Here is a 20,994-nt window from a genome sequence, read left to right as displayed (position 1 = left end):
GAAGAGCGGGCAACATAAGTCCATCATTAGAGTCTCAAATTACAAGAAAAAACATAAACCCTCTCTTCAAATCCTCATCGTCAATCGCTCGCTTGACTCTTTTCCCTTTAAATTTCAAGAATTCTTTTTTGCTTTGTTTATCTGTTAATTGTTTTTAATCAAGTTGCCTAGTCAATTCCTTCTGGCTGATTACTCGGGACGAAAAATCACTGTTTTGACTCAATCCCCTTTGATTTCATGCTGGCCCACAGACACACTGAAGTTAAAAAATAAAATAAAATAGAGGGAAAGTTAAAAAAAAAGGGAGAAGAAAAAAAATCTTTTTTTCCCTATTGCATGCTAGAGAATGGTAGGGGCAAAGCAAAGCTCTGATCCTGCCACCTGGTCACTTTCTGTAAAGGCCTTATTTTTGTTTGGTTTCATAGGGGCTGTGGGAAGGCAGGGCTCCGTATCCTATGTGCAGTCTCACTGAAGCTAACAGGACTCTGTGTGACCGTAGGGTCCCCGTGTGCAGTGCCAGAGCCAAGTTCTACAGATGCCAGTCGCAAGCGTGACCCAAGTCCCACCAAATTCAATGGAAGACATGCCGGTGACTTCAGTAGAAGCTTGCTTATCTTCCAAAGCAGCAGTCAGTTTGATGGGAGTTGAAGTCCAAGGTAATAAATACGCTACTGCTTATCAGAGCACTTTGACTGCAGCGAGTTTTGTTTTTTGGCAGGGTTGTAGAGTGGGTTGGAGTATCTTGATTTAATAAATAACTTGGGAGTGGCCCTGCAAGCCTCCCTCAGACAAGTGGTCCTTCTGTCACTGGCCACACTGATTACAGCAAGGCTGTAGGATTAGGGCCTGTGGAAATATATTGCTTTACTATAAAGCTCCAGGGTCAGAACCTCCACTAGTGTAAGTCATTGCTGCCCTTGTGCTACAGTGATTTATACCACCTAAGGATCTGGCTCACCAGATGTATACAGCCTCCCTCTACCTGACACATAAAGCAGAATGCATCTTTGCTCTGTACAGAGGGGAGTCAGACTACATGTGGGACAATCTGTGCAGGCTCCTGTGCAGGACGGGTATAAAAGAGAGGGGTGTTATTTACAGTCTCCCTCACAGAGACATATCACAATATGCTTAGGGTTACCGTAAGTCCGGGTTTTCCCAGACATGTCTTCTTTTTGGGTCCTCCCATCTCTGTCCGGGCAGTTTTTTAAAAATGTGATCAAATGTCTGAGATTTTGGTCAGCTTAGCTTTGAAGTTTTTCCCAGCTTGCCTAGCAAAGACCTGCTTGGGGCTGGAGGGCGTGAGGGGAGGGCGACTGGAGGCAGGGTGCACATACACGTGACTGGCATGCAGCCAGGCAGGAGGGTGGGAGCAGCTCTGGTAGCTGCATGCAGGTAAGTCTGTGGGGCATGGCATTGGAGGGCCAGGGTTTGGGGACTGTTGGGGGGTGTGTGTGGAGGGGATGGGTGTGTGTTTGGGGGCGGGGGGGGGTGCCTGCCAGCACTGGGGGAAGTTGTCCAGGCACTGGGGCTGCAGCAGGGCAGAAGAGGTGTGGGGAGGCACCTGCCCCTCCAGCAGAGGAAGATGGGTGGAGGGGCCCTTCAGGGGCAGCAGAGAGCCACCTGGAGGGAACAGGGGGCTGCGTGAGGGGCACCAGCAGGGCTGTGGGGGCTGTGTCTTGGAAGTGGGGGGCACTGGGGGGCAGAGGACTGTTGGTCAGGAGTGTGGGCACTGGCAGCACCAGGGGGCTGCAGGTTGGGAGTGAGGGGCACCAGCATAGCCCAGGGGGGCCGGGTACTTTGGATTGAGAGTAAGGGGCAGCAGCAGGGGGGCAGGGGCTGTTGCTTGGGAGTGAGGGGCAATGGAATGGGCAGGGGCAGGGCATCAGGATATCACTGCCCCCCACAATCATATACCTCCTCCCCCTAGCATGACATGTCTTCTGTTTTAGAACTGGAAATATGGTAACCTTAAATATGCTTAGCCTATTTGCTTGTAACCTTGGTTGCAGGTCCTTTGCAATGGAGGTGTGTTGCCTCGGCCCCTCATCAGGGTCAGAACCAATCTTGGTTCAGGGGTGGGCAAAATGCAGCCATTTTATCTGGCCCACAGGGCCCCTAGAAATTTAGAAAATTACTATTTATCTGCCCTTGGCTGCCTGTCATGTGGCCCTTGATGGTTTGCCAAAACTCCCTAAGTGGCCCTTCGCCCAAAATAATTGCCCAACCCTGCTCTAACTGTCACCGCTTGCATTACGCTTTTTGCATCCAGTCAGATGGTGCTTCCCCAGAATGCCTACTTGCTCGCATCATGTGTTTCACCTCACTGCTGGCTGCTCCCATGCCCTAATCCAAGGGTTGCTAAATGGAGCACGAGGTCTGGTTCAGCAGCACTCCATGGACAAGCAGCATCCCAACAGTTGGCTACAGTCAATGACTGTGAAAGCAGAACTGGAGTTCCTCGGAGGGAAAAGCTTTTGGAACAGGAGCAGGCTGTGGAGAGCCATGCCTTGGTGAACACTGTGTAGTGATGCTGTGATTGCTCTGCCGTCCAACAGGGCCTTGAATCAGGATCTCAAAGTACTTTACGTGCTGCCTCATTTAGCAGTGGGGATTATTAAGGCATAACAAGGGAGAAGTGCATGGTGTAAGATCACACGGCACTTTGGTGGCAGAGACGAGGACAAAATCCAACTGTGCTGTCCCTTTATTTTGGGCCCCACTCTTTGGGGCACAGGTAGCCCCAGAAAAAGACATGAGATTTAGGGTGATATCTTTTATTAGACCAGCTTATATGTTTTATCTAGAGCTGGCTGGAAAATGGAAAACACCCTATAAGGAACAGAAATTTTCCTCTGAACAAATGCTCCCTTCTTCCATCACAGAATTGGTTCCTGAAAAGCTTTTGTTCCCAAATTAGTTATGGGCCCAGATGCTCTAGGGGAGATTTCACCAGATGCCAAGGGGAGTGATCAGCCCCAGACCACACACCAGATTGGGGCTGAAAAAGAACCCACGGTCTCCAAATTTGTGTATGATGATAACTTTTCTTGTTATATATCACATTGCCATTGTATATTAAGGGAAAAATAGAGTTTCAGAAGAGTGTGAGGGAATTGGACATCCCTCTTCTGTCATATTGGCATCAATTTGTAATTGGATTACTACTTGTAACTTGGATTCAGTAGAAGAGCCCTGCCACAGTGCCCAAAAGCCCTTGAAGAGGGGGTTTATATTGCATGTAAAACCACAGTTAGCTTCTGCATTCTTGAGATCTGTTCCTATACTCTGATGTGCAGGCAGATTTTTCTGTTTAGATCGGACATGAATAGAATGAAAGGAGGAGGATGTCCAATTCCCTCACATTTTTTCAATATTTTCATCAATGACCTAAAAGATGGGATAGGCGCACCCTCAGCAAGTTTGCAGATGACATCAAGCTGGGGGGAGTAGTAGATACACTGGAGGGTAGGGTTACGATTCAGAGAGACCTTGACAAATTGGAGAATTGGACCAAAAGAAATGTCATGAGGTTCAATAAGAACAAATGCAAAGTCTTGTATTTAGAATGGCACAATCCCATGTATCAGTACAGGCTGGGGGCTGAGTGGCTGGGCAGCAGTTCGGCAGAAAAGGACCTGGGGATTACAGTGGATAATAAGCCGAATATGAATTAACAGTGTGCCCTTGTCATAAAGAAAGCTAACAGCATGCTGGGCACCATTAGTAGGAGTGTTGCCAGCAGATCAAGGTATGTGATTATTCCTGTCTGCTCAGAACTGGGGAGGCCACATCTAGAGTACTGTATCCAGTTTTGGGGCCTCCACTACAGGAAGGATGTGGACAAATTGGAGAGAATCCAGCAGACAGCAATAAAAATGGTTTGGGGGCTGGGGCATGTGACTTCTGAGGAGAGGCTGAGGGAAGTGAGCTTATTGGGTGTTTATAGACATAATCTGGGAGGTGAGGGGGAGGGGTGCTTTAATTAGAGCAGCTCCAAGAGCTGCTCTAATTAAAGCATCCGGAGCATCACGTGTAACAGCGTCCCTGCACTGAAAAATGGAAGCCAGGGCACTTTTAACTAAAGCTTGTCAAATGAGTCAAATGAGCTTTAGTTAAAGCACCCCACCACCATTTTTCAACATGGGGATGCTGATACACATGATGCTGGAGTCTGCTGAAGCGTGGTAATTACCATGCTCCAGCAAACTGGACTAACTGAATCTGCAGCAACACATTGTAATCACAGTGCATCAGAGCAGCCTCTCTGCATGTGTATAGGCACCCACTGAGTCTGCAGAAGAGAAGACTGAGAGGGGATAACAGCCTTCAACTACCTGAAGGGTGATTCCAAAGAGGATGGAGCTGGACTGTTCTCAGTGGTGGCAGATGACAGAACAAGGAGCAATGGGCTCAAGTTGCAGCAAGGGAGGTTTAGATTAGATATTAGGAAGATCTTCTTACTAGGAGGGTAGTAAAAAAAACTGGAGCAAGTTACCTAGAAAGGTTGTGGAGTCTCACTCCTTGGAGGTTTTTAAGACCCGGCTAGACAAAGCCTTGGCTGGGATGATCTAGTAGGGGATGGTCCTGCTTTGAGCAGGGGGTTGGACTAGATGACCTCCTGAGGTCCCTTCTAACCCTGATTTTCTATGAGTCTGTGACACAGTGAGAATGGTTTGTAGTTTGCATCTGGATCTAACTTCCAGTTTCAATTCCTTGTAGGTGATAGAAAACATAGTACATTTTCCTTTTCCTGTTCCAGTATTTCTGAACCAGCCCTTTAAAGGCACCTATAAGAGGTACCTGCTTTTGTTTAGCTTTTGCTAAAATCTGCCTATTAGTCACTGCTGTTCTCAGCAAATAGAAAGATCAAACTCCTGGTTCATTTCCATCGAAGTCAAGTGGACTTAAAGTGAAGCACACGCTTATGGGTTTTGCTAAATGGGGTCAATATTCTCTTTTTCCTCTTGCAAATTTTATTCCTTCCTCACCATTTTAAACTGGACTTTTTAAAAATGTCAAGTCAATCTAATAGAAATCAGTGACTGGGGATCATTGTCCTTTTTTCCCAGTACCTGCTCCTGCCTTAGTTAAGGGCCTAATAACTTTCTAGAGAGAGGACCCAAAAATCTTACCCCTGGCACCTTGCTCTTGTTGGGTCAAACCCCCAAGTTCTTCATTAAGTTTCAACTATACTGGAAGCTTTGCCTCAGTTTTTTTCTGAGGCTATCTTCTCTCCTAGAGCTACTGGTGATTCTTCTTAGGTGCATGGAAATAGTAGTTCTATATTCAACCCAAGTATCCCTTCCATTACCTAGCCTCTATGCTAGCAACTCTAGGGTAACAGGAATCACCTGTGCTGCATACCTTCCATCTGAGGGCTGAAGAACATAGCCTGGCATAATGGTAGGTGGTCAGGCTGTCTAAGTACCTCTGTCCACCCCCCGCCCAAGCCTTAACAATAACCAGAATTATATAGGTATCTGCAAAGCCTTCCATGATTTCTTGGACAACTAAGGTAAAGCTCATCCATATTCCAAGCACCAGTGTATGAACTACTGAAGCCTTCCAAACAGGACTTACACAGGGCAAATAATGGTGAATATCCCTAGGCACTGTGGTGAAATAAATCACTGCTGAACATAACTTATTATCTTGTTCCATTTAGCTGCATGTCAGGAAGCCACAGCCATACAAATGATAAACCAAGACCCATATTTGAAAATACCATACACAGTACAATTGAATCCTAACAGTTGTTTTTTTTTTCCTTGGGTGTCTTAAACGTGCTTGGTCTTTTATGGTCCAGATTTGCTCTGTGTGAACCATTTAGGTTTTTTTCTTTGCTCTAATAAGTAATTAAATACTCACAGTGAACTTTGCTTCCATTGGCTTTCACTGGGGAGATCTACAGCCGCCCTCAGGGGAGCCTAACATACTTATTTATTGGGGGTTTTTTGTTTGAAATCATTATTTAATCAAAATGAAGGGCGAAAAAATGAGGCCCTTGCTTATACTTCAGAATTTAATTTCGACTGAATTTGTAGATCAAGAGGAAGCACAGCCTAATAGGTTACAAAAATACAATCACTAAGAGTATTCCAATTAAACTGAACAAGTCCATTTACTGTGCTTCAAATGGCTCCGTAGAGAGATATGACCATAAATTTTCTCAGCCATCCAGGGGCTGAGATTTTGCTGCGAGTAGCTCTGCATGGTCTGGCTTAGAGATGGAGCATTTTTTCCTTGGATATTTTTCTTCTTTACAATCTATTTCCAAGAAATGTTAATTTTTCTGGAGGTGCCTAATCTCTTTTTTTGCATTCTAATAATGCAAAGAATGAAGAACGTGCGTCAATGATCCCACCGAGTCATCTTCATCATTGTAGCAGCAGGTTAAAGAGCAAGAGCATTTTGCTGATGGGCTTCTAAAGTCAGATGCAACACCTGCTGTTAGACACCACTTGGGACAGTGAGAGCATGTGTTAGGTTTTAGGGGTATATTCTACTAATGGGGGGAGTTTAGGTCCAGACTCTTAGCTGGGGTAAACCAGCCTCATTCCACTGGCCTCACTGGAAGCCTGCTGATTAACTGTAGCTGAGGATATGACCCTTTCTGTTTAAATCCTATGTAAGTAGGGTGACCACACATCCTGATTTGGCCAGAACAGTCCCAGATTTTGAAGGCTGGTCCTGGCTGGCTGGTGAAAATTAAAATGAGTGTCCTGGGTGCAGGGCACAGAGTGGGAAAGTAGAGCGGCAGAAGCTGTGAAATAGGAAGCCCTAGCAGACAGCAAGATTGCCCTAAAATAGGTTAGCTTGATTAGTGGAATGGCCATTAAAAAGGAGAAGTGATTGTTAACACCTGTGAAGTAAAGAACAATACGTCATTGACAGGCCATTCCACTAATCCATTGACACTCTTAGCGGCCTGAATATTAATACCAGAGCTGCACCATGACACCCTGGTCCACCTCTGCCTGCAGCAGTGCTACTGACTTGAGAGCCGAAGGGGGATGGGAGCAATGTCCCAGATTTCATTGTCCCATATGGTCACCCTATATTTAAATAACTAATTTTGAACAAAGATATCAGTGGATGGAAATATAACCCCACAGTGCCTAATTACGGATTCCTGACTCAAGCAAAATTCAGTGAATCGATCCTCCTCGACTTTAATGGGACTCTTACCTGCACCGAGAGTAGGGGATTGAACCCCTGGTACAATGCAAGCTAGGCTGAGTCTACTGACTGTCACAGGCAATAAAAACAGGAAAGTTACAGTGAGGAAAGTGTTTTGCTGCACTAGTTGTTTCCTCTCCAGTACAGACTTGGCCACCAATCAATTGCAGTGGCAGGTTTCAGCCTGTTTCTAAGTGGATGTTTGTCTGCCTTGCAAAAATCACTCCAGCCTGCATGACTGACAGCCAGTGCTCTATGGAAACGCTGAACAAAAACAGCCAGAGGTGCTGCAGATCAGGTTCAAGATGCACCAGGACAGCCTGGGTGAGAGAACTGGTCTAGTATCTGTCCCCCTGACATGCCTACAGCTGATGCTCTCCACTCAGACCCACACTCCTCTGTCCAGGTTAGTCAGATCTTTCCATCCTTCTTTTAGCCCAAACACGATGCTGAACCAGGCAACAGACTGGGGTCTTGGAGGCTCACTGAAATTAAAAAAGAGGGTTTTGCATATATATATATATATATATATATATGCAAATATCCCCACCATTGCTTTACTTCTTTTATTCTTGAGTTTTAACTATGTGTGTTGGGGTTGTGGGGCTGGTAAGTGGAAAAAAATGTGACAATTTAAAGTGAACAGGCTGGAAAACATGAAGTATCATAGAGACCAAATTTATGTTTCTTGCAAGGCTTCTATCCCCTTCCCAGCACATGCTGAGCGACTCTGCAGTCTGACTTCCATTTTCCTGCCTCCATCCTTTTGTAGGTACATTAGCACTGGAATAATTACTGCTTCTTGGAATAGTTGTCCCCTAAGCCTCCCCATAGTCTCACTCATAATTTGGCCCCAAGCTATGTTAGTTTTAGCTGTGGATCTGCCAGTGAAAGGAGAGGAGCTGGCAAGGAGAGTGCATGCAGTCTGTGGTCCGCTTCATCAGATACAACAACGGCAATTAGATTTCTACCCTGTAGGTGCTTATATTGGTCTGCTTGACTACAATGTCCTGAAAGCACAGCAGCATGTAATACATTTGTAGCAGTGTGGATCAAAGCATCTACAGCAAGTTAGGGAGCCAGTTAATATTATGTTTAAAAATAAATGCTGCATATTACCCACAGTTCTCTGTGCACTGAGGGACAGCTCTAAATAGGTTCCTATTGTGGCTGCATGTCATTAATTGTTCAGCAAAGATTAAAAGCAAAAGAGGTCAGGACATTGGTTACCAGAAAGATAAGCAGTGTGAAATTATTACTTGTCCTGCCATATGCACACACATGTAAGCATGAGAGAGAGACAGAGATGCCCTGGGCAATGCAATGCTTTTTTCGTACAAGGTATTGATAGGACTGGTTAAAAAAATGCCTCTCTCCCCCCATGGGAAACATCAGTGTAAATAAAAAACAAATCATCAAGGTTTGCAAATAGAAAATTTCCATTGTTGAACAAAAAAAGTTCAACTCATTGGCCCGAAACCAAATCCTGTGATTGGGAAGTGTCCCCCATAGGGCTGGCTGGGAGCCGTGCTTTGCATTGCCATGCCCTGCATTCTCTCTGTTGACCAGTCTCTTTGCTTGGGCTACATCTTCTGCGATATCCCAGGATCTCCCTTCTTGGTTGCCTCTGAGCAGGGCTGAATTAGCCCTTTAGTGGGCCCTAGGCAAACAAACTCATGGGCCCCTCCTTTTTTCACTCAATACTTATAATATGTAAAATAAGCACAACTGGGCCTCTTCTTCACTTAGGGCCCTGGGCATGTGCCTAGTTTGCCTATCCATTAATTTGGCCCTGCCTCTGAGGGTTCATCAGGGGAATCCCTGACTGCAGGAGATGCAGTGTGGGGAGGAAATTCAGCCCATAAACAAGAAACAGGACATGGACAACCCAATTATCATTGTCATCATGAATCACTGAATCAAAGCTTTCTGAAGCAAAGCATGTGGATTTTGGCCAAACCCTGTTTTGTTTTCAGGTATTAGTGTTTTGGAGTTTTTTTCTGAAAAGTGCAGGCACTTTTCATGAACATTTTCATTTAATTAAAAACCCAAATTCCTGTCAACATTTTTTGAATGGAACAATTCACCTAACCTTAAATAAAGACTGAGCAAAGATCCTACAAAAGGCAGAATGAAGCCACAAAATCGCTATGTCTGGTCATAAGGCATGTCTCCAATGCATGAGATTAAATTTTACCTATGTCTCTCCACTACCAGTTTTCTGCACATGACATTTAAGGTCCTGGTACAGGAAAGTGTCACTATTCAGGACGGCAGTTAAGTAGGTGCTTAACTATAAATGACTATTTAAGTAATTTCCTGAATTATGGCCTGAGCGTGTATTTCTTTTGGGAGATGAAGGACACTGATAGATTGCACAGTGAGTGCGTTAATACATTTTTTACTGTCAATATATTTGCTCACATTATTAACCTAAAGCTATCCCCATGTCCCAGTGGCTATTATTTCTGACTCCTCACCTGCAGCTTTGTTGATAAGTGCTTTGGGCTGGATTCTTTGCCTTGCACCATGCATGGTCATCTAGGTCTGAGCACAGCCAGTGCAGAGTCAAATGCTCCAATTTAGACCATTTTAATGGTTTCTACAATTCTGAGTTCCATTTTCCTCTTGTTTGGGGGAGTTTCCAGTGGGATGTTTGCCTCAGGACATTCAGGGAGCCTGACTTCAGGGAGAGGTGAATAGGAAGTAGGGTACCCACTCAGATATGGTGGATATGGCTTGCACTACACAGTGCTAACTAAGGGAATGGGAGCAGTATGGCCACATTAGCATGGGGGTCTGCTGGGGCTAGTTAGCCCTGCAGAGAATCAGGGTACATTAGCCAAGATGGAGCTCTGCACTAATGTGGCTATTACTGCTTCTGGTACCCAGAGTTTTACTGGCCCTTATTTAGAATGTGCTGGTAACTTATCCATGGCTTCACTAGTCCTCAGTAATGCAGTCATTCAAGCTCATGCCCATAAAAAAATCATAGCTTACCATGCCATAGTGTATTTCTTGTTCCACATACACATACACAACATCTGTTTCTATATACGCATATGCACAGGTGTATATCTTCTATATGTGTTAAATATATAGGTGTGCGTATATACCCATATCTCTGGATGATGTGTGTGTATAGTGGAGTATAAGATATAAGGGAGCATGCACACATGCACACATACAAATTATCCTCTTACTGACTTTGGTTTTATGTTGATATAACTAGTGAATTCAGTCATGTTAATCCTGCTATACAACTAATCTCTAAGTGAGAGGATCAGACCCCTATACCACACCAGTTCTAGGGGGTGGGAGTTGTAGTGTTTTGATTTGTACCGTCTCTAATATTGTACACACAGATTTTTCCGTGCTTTGCCCTTTGGCTAATACTTAATACTTGTGCAAAGGGAATAGAAGATACTCCTGTTCTGATGTGGTAGCCTCTCTGTATGCACTCTGCACAGGCATGAGCGGCTGCACAAGGTACAGTGCTGTGGAACAGCAGGCCTTCATTTATATAATTTCTTCCTCTCTCTCCCTTGATGGGGACAGATTATTATAGCATCTCTCCTCATCATCTATGTATATGGAAAGATATCCCAAGGCCTTGGGCTTGATTTTACCCTTGGATGCACACACAGCTCCCATTAGCACCACTGGAGCTGCCTACATGTTCCAAATTTGGCCCTCAGGTTTGTCAGTAAAGGGGAATGATGATCTTAAAGGAATCCCAAGACTCAACAAACATCCTCTGCCAATAATCACCAACTCATTAAAAGTAAATGTTTCTTTTATATATGTTTGATTCCCTTTCTCCCCTGAAGGCCTAAACTGGTGGATATGAAGACCAGTGAATTAAGTTCACATCCAGCTGAGCAAAGACTGCATCACAAATATTTCCCTGTAAAATACCATCGCTGGAGGCCACTTTTTTGTTTAATGTCCCCAATTCATTATTCATAGGCTAAAGCCATAGGAGATTTTTTCCCCCTGTCCTACCCCACCCCCTGTGTGAAAGTGCTGAGGGAAGGAATGACTTTTAATACATCGCAGAACAGCATCATTAATAAATAATACAGTTTTAAACCAACTTTGTCTAACATAACTGTAATTGAGTTATAAAAATTTCATATCTGATTTTTTTGCCCAAGTTCCTGTGGCTAGTCTGGGCAGGGAAGCAAAATGGGTAATACTTACTACTTCCTTAGCTGAGAGGAAGCTGTAGATCTGAAGGGTTTGGCTGGAGGAATAGCTGGCCTGAACCTCAGCAGAAATGCTTCGTTTTTCAGTGTTCTTTGAATGGTGCCGGGAGCGTCTTCGTCTAGCTTTATGCCTTTCCTCCCGAGATCTGTCTCTGTGCCTGCAAAAAGACAAATGGAACATCAAACTATTCTTACTCTTTATTTGTATAATAGAAATGCTCAGAGTGGCCTAAGTGACACCTCCTGGTGTAGGATGAAGGTTACCTCATTGCAGCTAGCACAAGGCCTGGAGCCCATCTGAGCCCAGAAAGGCTTTGTGCTGACCCACTATATCCCAAAAGGGATTTCATCCTAAGTGATAGCTAGTTTGAGGGACAGCTGACTATTGGAGGTTGAGGCAAAAGGTAGATGCTGACTCCCTATTCAGGAATGGTGTTTTACTGCTCTTAGTAGTCTGAAACTGGGTTATCTCTGGGCCATGATGCAAGACCTCCAATGTTTGGGTCCAGGATCCAAACCTGCTTGACCCTGTAATAACTTAGATACTAACCCTCTATTCAAGTATCCCTGAGCTTTAGGGGAGGATATAGAATCTGCAACTGACTGTGGCTTGGTCCCATCTCAGGAAGGGATTTATGATCCCCAAAGCCACCTACCTCAAACAGAACACACCTTTGGCACAAACCCCTTTGCTTTACCATCATGCTGCTTCTCCCTACAGGGATCAGTGACTGCTCCTGAACAAAAGCTTCTTAAAAGCAGCCAAACAAAAAGGCTCTTTGAAAGTTGAGTGTTTAAGAGAAATGGGAGCCTGAGCAGGAAAAGGGTCAAACCAGCAACCCTGGCATATATCACTACCTGGTGTTCTGGCCCTTTGCCAGACCTACAACAAAAATGGCTCACCAGGTGCCTTGGGCAAACATGTCAACTAGACACAGCATTCACCTCTGTGTGGACACCTATTTTAACAGATATGTGGGATTTAGGTCATGCATGGGCCTTGCTGCTGCTGATGTGAAGAGGTGACTGCCAGCCTGGGACACTGGGTTGATATTAGGCTGTACCTGCATGGGGAGGATCACTGGCATTAGGTATCAGAAGCATAAGCTTCAACTACCTGAGCTCAAAGGCCAAGCTCTGATAGCCATGACACCAGCAGACTCAATGACCTTCAATTTTGGCTCAGCCTCTTTTAGAGGGAGACTATGCTGATTGGCTGTGGGTAACACTGTGATTGCTAACACAACTGTTGCTTTGTCCCTAAGGCAGCTGTGGAGTGAGACTGAAAGGAAAGTGAACTCAGCGAAGGGCCCCTTACCTGCTTTGGCAGCTAGAGGAGCGGGAACCTGAGCTCTCTGACCGGGAGTGGCAGTGGCGATGGCGGTGTCGATGGGATTTTCGCGGCCGGCTACGACAGCTTGTGAAGCAGAAAGAAAGACTTGTTAATCTAGCAATGGCACCAGGACAGATAGCACCTGGAGGCAAAGTCAGCAGAGTCCAAACTGTAAAAGCAATACCAGGGTTTTTTAATAGTTAAAATAGTTAATAGTACTGGTTAACTTTTGGGGTGGCTACCAAGAGATGTGAAGGATCCTCTATCACATGGGAGCCTGCAAACAGGACCCCGCTGCCTTTCTTAGAGTTCTGCTATCGTTCACATCTGGCTGCAGGAATCAGAGGGTGGAGCTCCAGGGCCTGGGTCATTCACGGGTCCAGAGCAGAGGATAACAATCTTGCCTAGTGTTAACCTATATGAAAATGCACTTGTTAGGCAGGCTAAAGATCACATTTGGCCACCTGTCTGCAGATGACCTGTAGCCTGGGGCTTTTCTATTCCTGAGCATATTCACAAGCGTGGACTGGCCAAACAAAGAACAAATGCTTGAGCTGAGTTTTAAGCTCCTTCCCACCCGGCCAGTTTATTACTAAACAGAAGATGAACAAAAAAGACTCAAGGTAATACAGAGCCCTTGGTGGCAGAGACGCCCTCCCACTTTCTCCTGCTGGGAAGGGGAAAGCATGTCTTTCCATCTAGGTGACCCTTCCCTGGCCTTTGTAGAGACCCCCAAAAAACAGCTCCCCTAGTTAAAGAGCGCTCAGCCAGACAGAACCTGGTTAAGAGGCAGGTGTCTTTATATCTGACTTCCTGTAAGTCACATGCTCACTCCTACTCTGCTCTCATTTTTAAAATACCGAAACGTCATAGCAGGCATATGGCGGATGTGTGCGCTGGGACCCAGCCCAGTACCTTGCTGCCTTTTCCACTGCTCTACTGTGGCAGCTACAATCAGTTGCAATGTGCTTGTCACCAATTCCTAAAGACTGAGTGCTTGAGTGTGGATGACAGGTGAGTTTGGTGGTAGATGCCTGCTTCAGAATCCTTTCCCTCTTGTGGCTGGTCAGTGTCTATATTTTGTGACAATGCTGGCTGTTCAGTGTAAAGACGATCTATCTGTTCAGCCTGACTTGGAAGCCGGAAGGGGGCAGCCTAGCAGTTGGTGGAGGTAGTGACTGGTTAACTGCTAGGGATATGTTTTCTTGATTTCATGGCCATGTTACCTGACCCTTTTGCATTCTTTTATTTACAATGCTTGTGTTCTTGTCCAGATGTTGGGGCTTGAAGTGTAATTACTCAACATAAAATCAACAAACTATCCTCATTACTTGCCTCTTTAAAACTTTTGCCATTCAACCAGGGAGAAGGAACAATACCATGTGACTTAGATGGCCAATCACATGCCAAAGAGAAAGAATATATAATGCAAATGGCAAACAAATGAAAACTCCCTGAGTTAGGAGGTGTCAGAGGCAGTGATCCAGAGAGGTTATTTCTGATGATCTTCCCTGGAGCCTGCAGATACAGACCTCCCCATGCCTCACACCAGATGCATGCAGAGTTCACAGCCTCCCCTCCTGGACCAGAGATATATACAGAGGCCCACGAGCTCTCTTGACACCAACATGCCCCTTATTGGTACTTACCTGGATTGTGATCTTCCTGGGGCAGGTGCTGTTGTGCTCTGCAGCCACTGCTGATTGGCTCTCAAACCAGATTATTCCCTGTATCTGATTTCACTCCTATTCCCCTCCCCATTTTAGCACCAGGTTCTGCCCCTCTTATCTCCTCTTGTACCTTGTACTGCTGGTAGCTGCCCTAGAGTCATCAGAGCTACTGGAGTAAAGTACCCCTAAGAGTGCAGCTACCTTTGGGGAATGAAAGCTCTTGGGAGCAGCATCCTTACTGAGTCTCAGACTAGGCCTGTGCAAAGTGGCTAGTATGCGTTTCAGATTCGTCCAATTCGGGGGACAGTTATTCGATTTGGTGATTCAAATCACTCTCCTGAATTGATTCGGCTGAATCTCCAAATCACCCAGGCCAGGCTCATTCCCCACCCACTCTCCCATGGAGACTCGATGGAATGCCAAAGGCTCTGCCACTTACCATTCCTGCCTGGTGGGGGGTGATCCCTGCTGCCCCGCCACGTGGGGGGCTCTGCACGAGCCCCCTGAAGCCCCGAGGCTGCTGCAGGAGTGGTGATTTCCAGGGTTTTTCTCCATCTTTTTTTTTCTTAAAGGGCCGGAGTTGGGCTGGGTGGGGCAGCGGGAGTGGGGAGGCTGGGACAGCAGGAAAGGGGTTGGGGGGCTTGTGGCAGAGCCCCCCATGTGGCATGAGGCACTGGGGGGCAGCAGAGATCACACCCCCCCCCGCGCCCGGCAGCACCTTGTGAGTGGGGCTTTTGTTTAAAGCACCGGGAGCTGGGGCAGGCAGGGCAGCCATGGGGGGGCTAGGGGAGCAGGCACAGGATGGGGCCTGGCAGGGGTCCACCCGTAGTCCCGTCCCTCCTCCTCCAGCCCCCCCTCCCCGCTCCTAGTACTTACCAGCTCCGATTCCAGCTGCAGCTCCCTGCTGCAGCCACTGGGACTGTCTGAAGCATCGAAGCTCTCCAAATCTTTTCCAAAGATTTGGAGAGCTTCAAATCTATTCGGACCTTTTGATTGGTCTCCTGGTTCAATTCGGATTCAGAGATTTGGCCACTGAATCAGGCCAAATCTCCTCCGAATCGAATCAGTGCCCAAAGGTTCGCACAGCCCCATCCCAGACTAAGCCAACTGCAGGGAGCCCTGTGATCCTCCTCCCTCTCATGACCTCCTGTTAAGACAGTGTGGGGGATGCACTGTTCTGTGCTGGCTGGCCTCCCCAGCTTCCTCCAAGCCCCATCCCTGGGAGAAGGCAGAATGCCTTGTAAGAACGAATGCTCCCATTATGGCACAGAAACAAATAATCCCTCTGCCCCTTGCCAGGATGTACCTCTCGCTTTTTTATCATATCTGGGGTCAAAGGTTCCAAGTGTAGATCCCAGACTTATGCCCACAGGCTGAGTAAACACATTTGTAAACAGCACTTGCAAAGGCAAGCTGCTACCTGTATGCCCCATTACTCAGTCTGCATGTGTGGATGTGCCCCTTGAGACCATTATTCTCTCTGTTCATTGAAGGTGTTTTGCCAGGGCTGGGCTGATGCACACGTGGATTCTGTTTCATCAGAACTCCCTGCTGATTTACAGGCCCTTTATCCCTGCAGCATGAAGAAAGCAAGCTCAGTTGGCCTTCCATGTGCCAAGCCACTTCCTGACACCACTGACATGTCTGGGTTATGACTATCTCTGAGGCTCTGTCCATTCAGTTTTGCATAAGGCTCTAGCATAGCCAAGTGCTAGCTCTACAGCTTGCACCTGTCACTTGTCCTTTGAAACAGGCAATCCTTAAACTTTGATCTCTACGCTTCAGACAGAGGGTAGAGGGACAAGCATCTTCCAAACCCTTGGGATTAAGTTTTGTTTTTCCTCTAATTAGAAAATGTTCAAGTGTTGCAATTTGAAATTTGACTCATGCCAACCAGCCCTGCTGACCAGTCTCTGTGAAGGAGAAAAGCTTCCCTTCATTTTAGCTGGGAAAATAAGAATCTGCATTCTAAGTGCACCTGGAAGTTTACCAGCTGGAGGCCCATTTATAAGTGACCCTGAACCACAACAAAGAACGGAGAGGCTGCCTGGCACCAAAATCTCCCTTGTACTCCTGACTGGTAAAGGGCAGTTCACCAGACACACATGAGATAGATCAGGACATCTCTACTTACTGTTTTTTGTGTTTTCTTTCTTCCTTTCTTTTACTTTTTGGGCTTGAGGAGCTAAATAAGAAAAGCTAATTAATGGGAAGATTTCAGCTTCAACTACACACCAAGTCATCAGAGTAATGTTACAGTACAACTCAATTGTAAAATACCAAATGGAGAATTATACATCCTGGGAAGAGAAAGCCTTATGCCATTCAGGCTGATGGATCTGTGCTCATGCATCCCTCTGTGGTGAATATGGTCTATGGAGCTTATTGAAAAAGTACATTTCACCATTACCACCCTCCCCCGCCCTTGAATCCCACCAGCTTTTTTCATTTCTATGGAAAATATGGATTAATATATATATAAAACATTTATACTGTACTGAAATAGATAGAGTTACACTAGCATAAATCTGGGGTGACACTAGAGTGACTCAGCCCAGGTCTCAGGGAGATGTTCAATGACCTTCCTGTGCCAGGTCTATCAGATGAAGGATTTGCTTGGTGCTACATGTTTTTTTATAAACTAAACCCTAAGAAATACAGTTTTAGGATTCAATCTATGCCATAATAGATCTGCCACTAGACAGAGGCTGCCTCTGTTGCCAAGGTCAGCTTTCTGAAGCTGCATGTCCTCCCTACTAAACACTGGAAACCTCAAGCTTTCCATTGACATCTACAATCGGGAGCCTTCTATTGCAACTAGGATCTGGCCACAAGGCAGCTGGAAACTAACATAAATACTGGCTTGTGGGTTGAACCCTAAGTCAAACAGGCAAACAAGAGTCCAGCCAGCCTGAAAGGCCACTGGATAGTTAGGGTGAGAACTGTATCTGTAGGCAAGGAAGTTCTAACTATCAAACTGGCAATAAAGTAGAACAGAGGGAGGCTTCCATTTACTGATGCTGGACCCTGCCAGGTACCAAGGCCACCGAAGATGTCTGTTTTTGACAATGTGGTGGTCCCCACGGGGCAAACAAAAACCCAGGAGCTTTAGAAATGTCTCAATGCTGGGCTTCCTAAAGAGATCGCTGACAGAGCCTTTGCTGTAACAGCACAACAGGTTAGTACTGCCAAAGTATTTCCAAATATCCTGGCACATGGGAAGGTAAAAATAGCACTCTAAATTTAAGACTCCTCTGCTGGTCTCTCTAAAGCAATGGGCTCATCCTTTATATGTCTGCCTCTCTAAAGAGAGTTTATCTAAGCCACAATGTACACTCCCCGAGTGGTGCACAGCCTACACTTACATCCAGTGGCAAAAAGTTTACTAGTGCAAAGTGAAGGCTCAAGTGCCCCTGGCCTCAAACAGCATGGAGTGCTGAATGCCACCCTGCTGGTGAAGATGGCACACACTGCCCTTGTAAACCCACAGGTGCTGGGTGCAAAGGGGCAGGCGAGGGTTTCATAAGCTCAGTTCAGGGAAATGTACACCTCCTCAAACCAGCACTGGAGCGTCTGGGCTCCCTGAGACTCTTCCAGTGTTTCCTAGGGGGCTGCCTGAATAGAATTACCCCACGGTTCTTAGGTGAGCATCAAAGGTTTGTTTTTTTTTACCTGTGTCTCCTCTTCTTTGAAGATAACCTGCAAGAAACAAAGATAGAAACTGAGTGGAGATGTTGCTCAGGTGGAATCAACACACACCACTGCATTTGTCCAGGGACCCATGCAGTTAAGGCCAGCTTGGTGGCTAAGAGAGGAACCCCACTTGCAGCATGGCAGGCTGATCTCTGCTCCTGATTAGCTAGAGCACCAGTCTTCCCTGCCACACTTGGCACACAGGCAGCTGAGCTCTTGAAAAAATGCCTAGGAGTACTGAGGTGGGAGCAGCTGGGGGCCAAGTGCTTTTGAGAATCTAGCCCTAAGTGTAATAGCTCTCTTGGGGCAGGCATACTCATTCTTCTCCTTGGCTCTATTTTCCCTGCTGTCACCATTGAAGCACTCAGGCCTGCATCAGGTAAATGAGCCCATGCAGCCATGTGCTGTCATCCATCTGCTTCAAGTGTTCAAGAGGGCCTGACCTATTCTGTTTTCTTTATTTGGGGCCAGATCATTGCCCCTGAGTTAAATGTGCTTCACATAAGGACTGAGCAGCAGTCCTGAGGGGAAAATCCTCCCCACATGATCCCGAGGGGTGGAAAAGGAGCCAGGCTGCTCTCCTCAGTGCACTGCTCTGGTGGGGCATTTGGGGAACCCACCCCCCAGTCTCATTGCTCTACAGACCCTATGATGGTGTTGGCAATGGCAGAGGGGAAGATTTGCTGTCTCGGCAATACTAGCAATTTCTCTCCTAGGTGGAATCATTTTACAGGGGCACATGCCACTTAATCTTCTAGATGTGCAGGTGAATTCTGACCTTGGTGTAAATTCAGAGTATCTCTTTCAAAGCCAATGGGCCTGATTTCTTGGTGCTTTGCCCCAGGCATACTCTTTTACACTGTGGCAAGGTGGGTGTTCAAGGCTGCCATATGGATGGGGTTGTTGCTTCCCCCTGCTCTGTACTGGCAGAACTGGCTCTTCCAAGCAGCCCCAGCATCAGGGCTGCAGGGCAGACCCCAAGCAGGAGCTCAAGACTCGCTTCTTCAAAGTGAAGGGCTTTGGGGGAGCTGCTGTCTTCTCCCACTACTCTGCATCTGTCTCTCAGTCTCCCACCTCCCTCCACAGAGCATCAGGCTCAGCGTTTAGCCTTGTATTATTTGTAGGTTTGTAAAGCTGTTCCATCTTGTGGGTTCAACTAAGTATAAATCCACATGTTTTTGGAGGGAGACCAATTGTTCTCAGCAAATATTAGTTTAGTGCCTGGGAGGAAATAGTGATATGTGTGATATTTATACATGTAATTGTGATCTTTAAGTGAGAAATGGGCCCAAGAACATAAATCTGGAGCAGCTGCAAGCCAGTCTCCTGGCTGGAAGGTTTCAGAGGGTCAAGGTTCTTACAGACACAGGTCTGGGCAGTGCCATTCAGACCGACGTTTGCACTTGGGATGCTGGAATGCTTGGGGCAGGGGAGAGAGGGCTGCTGGGTCCTGACTCTGGGGTTCCTGTCACAGCCTATCACTGGTTCCAATATTTGAGTGATTTTGAGGCTCACTCAGATATAGTTATTAAAGCAAGATGGAAATGGAGTGACCGTGTCCTCTCGTGGGTTCTGAATGCAGATGTGTGGTCCTCAACAGCTGGGCACAGGGGTAGCCTTTGATTTGGCTTGCCTCTCCAACAACCTGATTTCTGCAGCCTCCATTCTCTTCATTCTATAGCAGGGGTCAAACTCATCCAGCTCTGTGAGCCAGATGAGGGGTGCAGGGCTGGCAGGCCCACAGACTAGCCATACTTGCTGAATCCAGCCTGCAGAGCTGGTCTGGTGCAGGCACTTCCTGTAGCACATGCTCTTGATTGGCTGCATGTACTACTTGCAGTGCACACGCTGGCTCCAGCTCTGCACGTCATATGCAGCACTCATTGGCCCTGGCCCCACAGGCTGCATAAGGTGTGAGGGGCTGGTCAGGGAGTGTACTTCATGCAGCACACAGAGCCAGTCTGGGGCATATGCTGCATGTGGAGCCTGTGCTAGACCAGCCCTGTGCACTGGATCTGGCATGCAAGGCTGAACCAGCCCCAGATCCAGTGTGTAGGGCTGACCTGGCATGGACACCACATGTCCCAGACCCCTTGCTGGTTTAAATTAAATCAGGGGGTCTCCCCCAGCATCCTGGCATGTTCTCTGGGACTCCCCCAGCATCCCAGCATGTTCTCTAGCCCGGGCAGGGCTCTCTGCTCCACAGCAGGGCCGGCCCCTCCCCTCTGCTCTCTGGCTGCAGCTCTGGCAGAGATGCAGCTGCTCTCCCCCTCCCCCTCGCCACTACCTGCTAAGCAGAAATTCCTCTCCCCTCTGCCTTGTGGAGAGGTGTTTGTGTATTAGCTAGCAGACCACATGCTGGCTACAGTCCCTCTGAATCAACAGGCAGAATCAACAGGTAGCTGGTAATGTCCCTCTGTTGTTTTCTTAATGGAGTGATAAACACTGAGTTAGGGGTGATAAACACTGTTATCAATTCCCTGCTGTGCTAATCAGAGTGTCCTGCCGGGGCCTGGCCAGGTCCCCCCTCAGCTCAGTTGTGTGCAAGGGAAGGGAGGGCTGTGCTAACACCTCCCAACTTCTAGCCTGAGCCAATGCAGGCATGTGGTGTTATTTCTGGGAAGTCTGTGGAGTTACAAAGTGATTTAGCCAAACCAGGTTAGACTAACGGTCAAAGATTGAATCAATTCAGTCTCAGGCTTTCTGAATGTCTGTCCCTAGTCTTAGTGACCTTCTGACCATAGCAGTGCAGCTGTGCTGACCAGCCTGGTGCTTCAATGTGCAGGGGCTGCATGTGAGGCTGGGGGTGAGATGCGCAAGGAGAGTACCTGTTTCGTTTTCGCTTCTTTGAGCTTTTCTTCTTCTTTTTCTTCACAGGTGAGGGGCTGTACGATGGAGACCTGGGGAT

The 20,994-nt window shown here is 46.8% G+C and overlaps 1 protein-coding gene across 1 annotated transcript in view; it reads right to left on the bottom strand.

Annotated features, from left to right (window-relative positions):
• The window catches only part of SRRM4 (serine/arginine repetitive matrix 4), a 126,543-nt gene that overhangs the window by 8,400 nt on the left and 97,149 nt on the right, over window positions 1–20,994 (bottom strand). Inside the window, exons 4-8 of the mRNA XM_014521664.1 lie at window positions 20,915–20,986; window positions 18,066–18,092; window positions 16,528–16,578; window positions 12,709–12,807; window positions 11,386–11,548 (exon numbers count right to left, since the gene is read on the bottom strand). Of these exons, the coding sequence (XP_014377150.1) occupies window positions 11,386–11,548; window positions 12,709–12,807; window positions 16,528–16,578; window positions 18,066–18,092; window positions 20,915–20,986 (412 nt within the window). The remainder of the gene's footprint in view (window positions 1–11,385; window positions 11,549–12,708; window positions 12,808–16,527; window positions 16,579–18,065; window positions 18,093–20,914; window positions 20,987–20,994) is intronic.

Source organism: Alligator sinensis, unplaced genomic scaffold, assembly GCF_000455745.1.
Source record: "Alligator sinensis unplaced genomic scaffold, ASM45574v1 scaffold692_1, whole genome shotgun sequence".
Lineage (NCBI taxonomy): Eukaryota > Metazoa > Chordata > Crocodylia > Alligatoridae > Alligator > Alligator sinensis.
The sequence above is the reverse complement of the archived record's forward strand: the minus strand, read 5'-3'. Positions and strand labels throughout refer to the sequence as shown.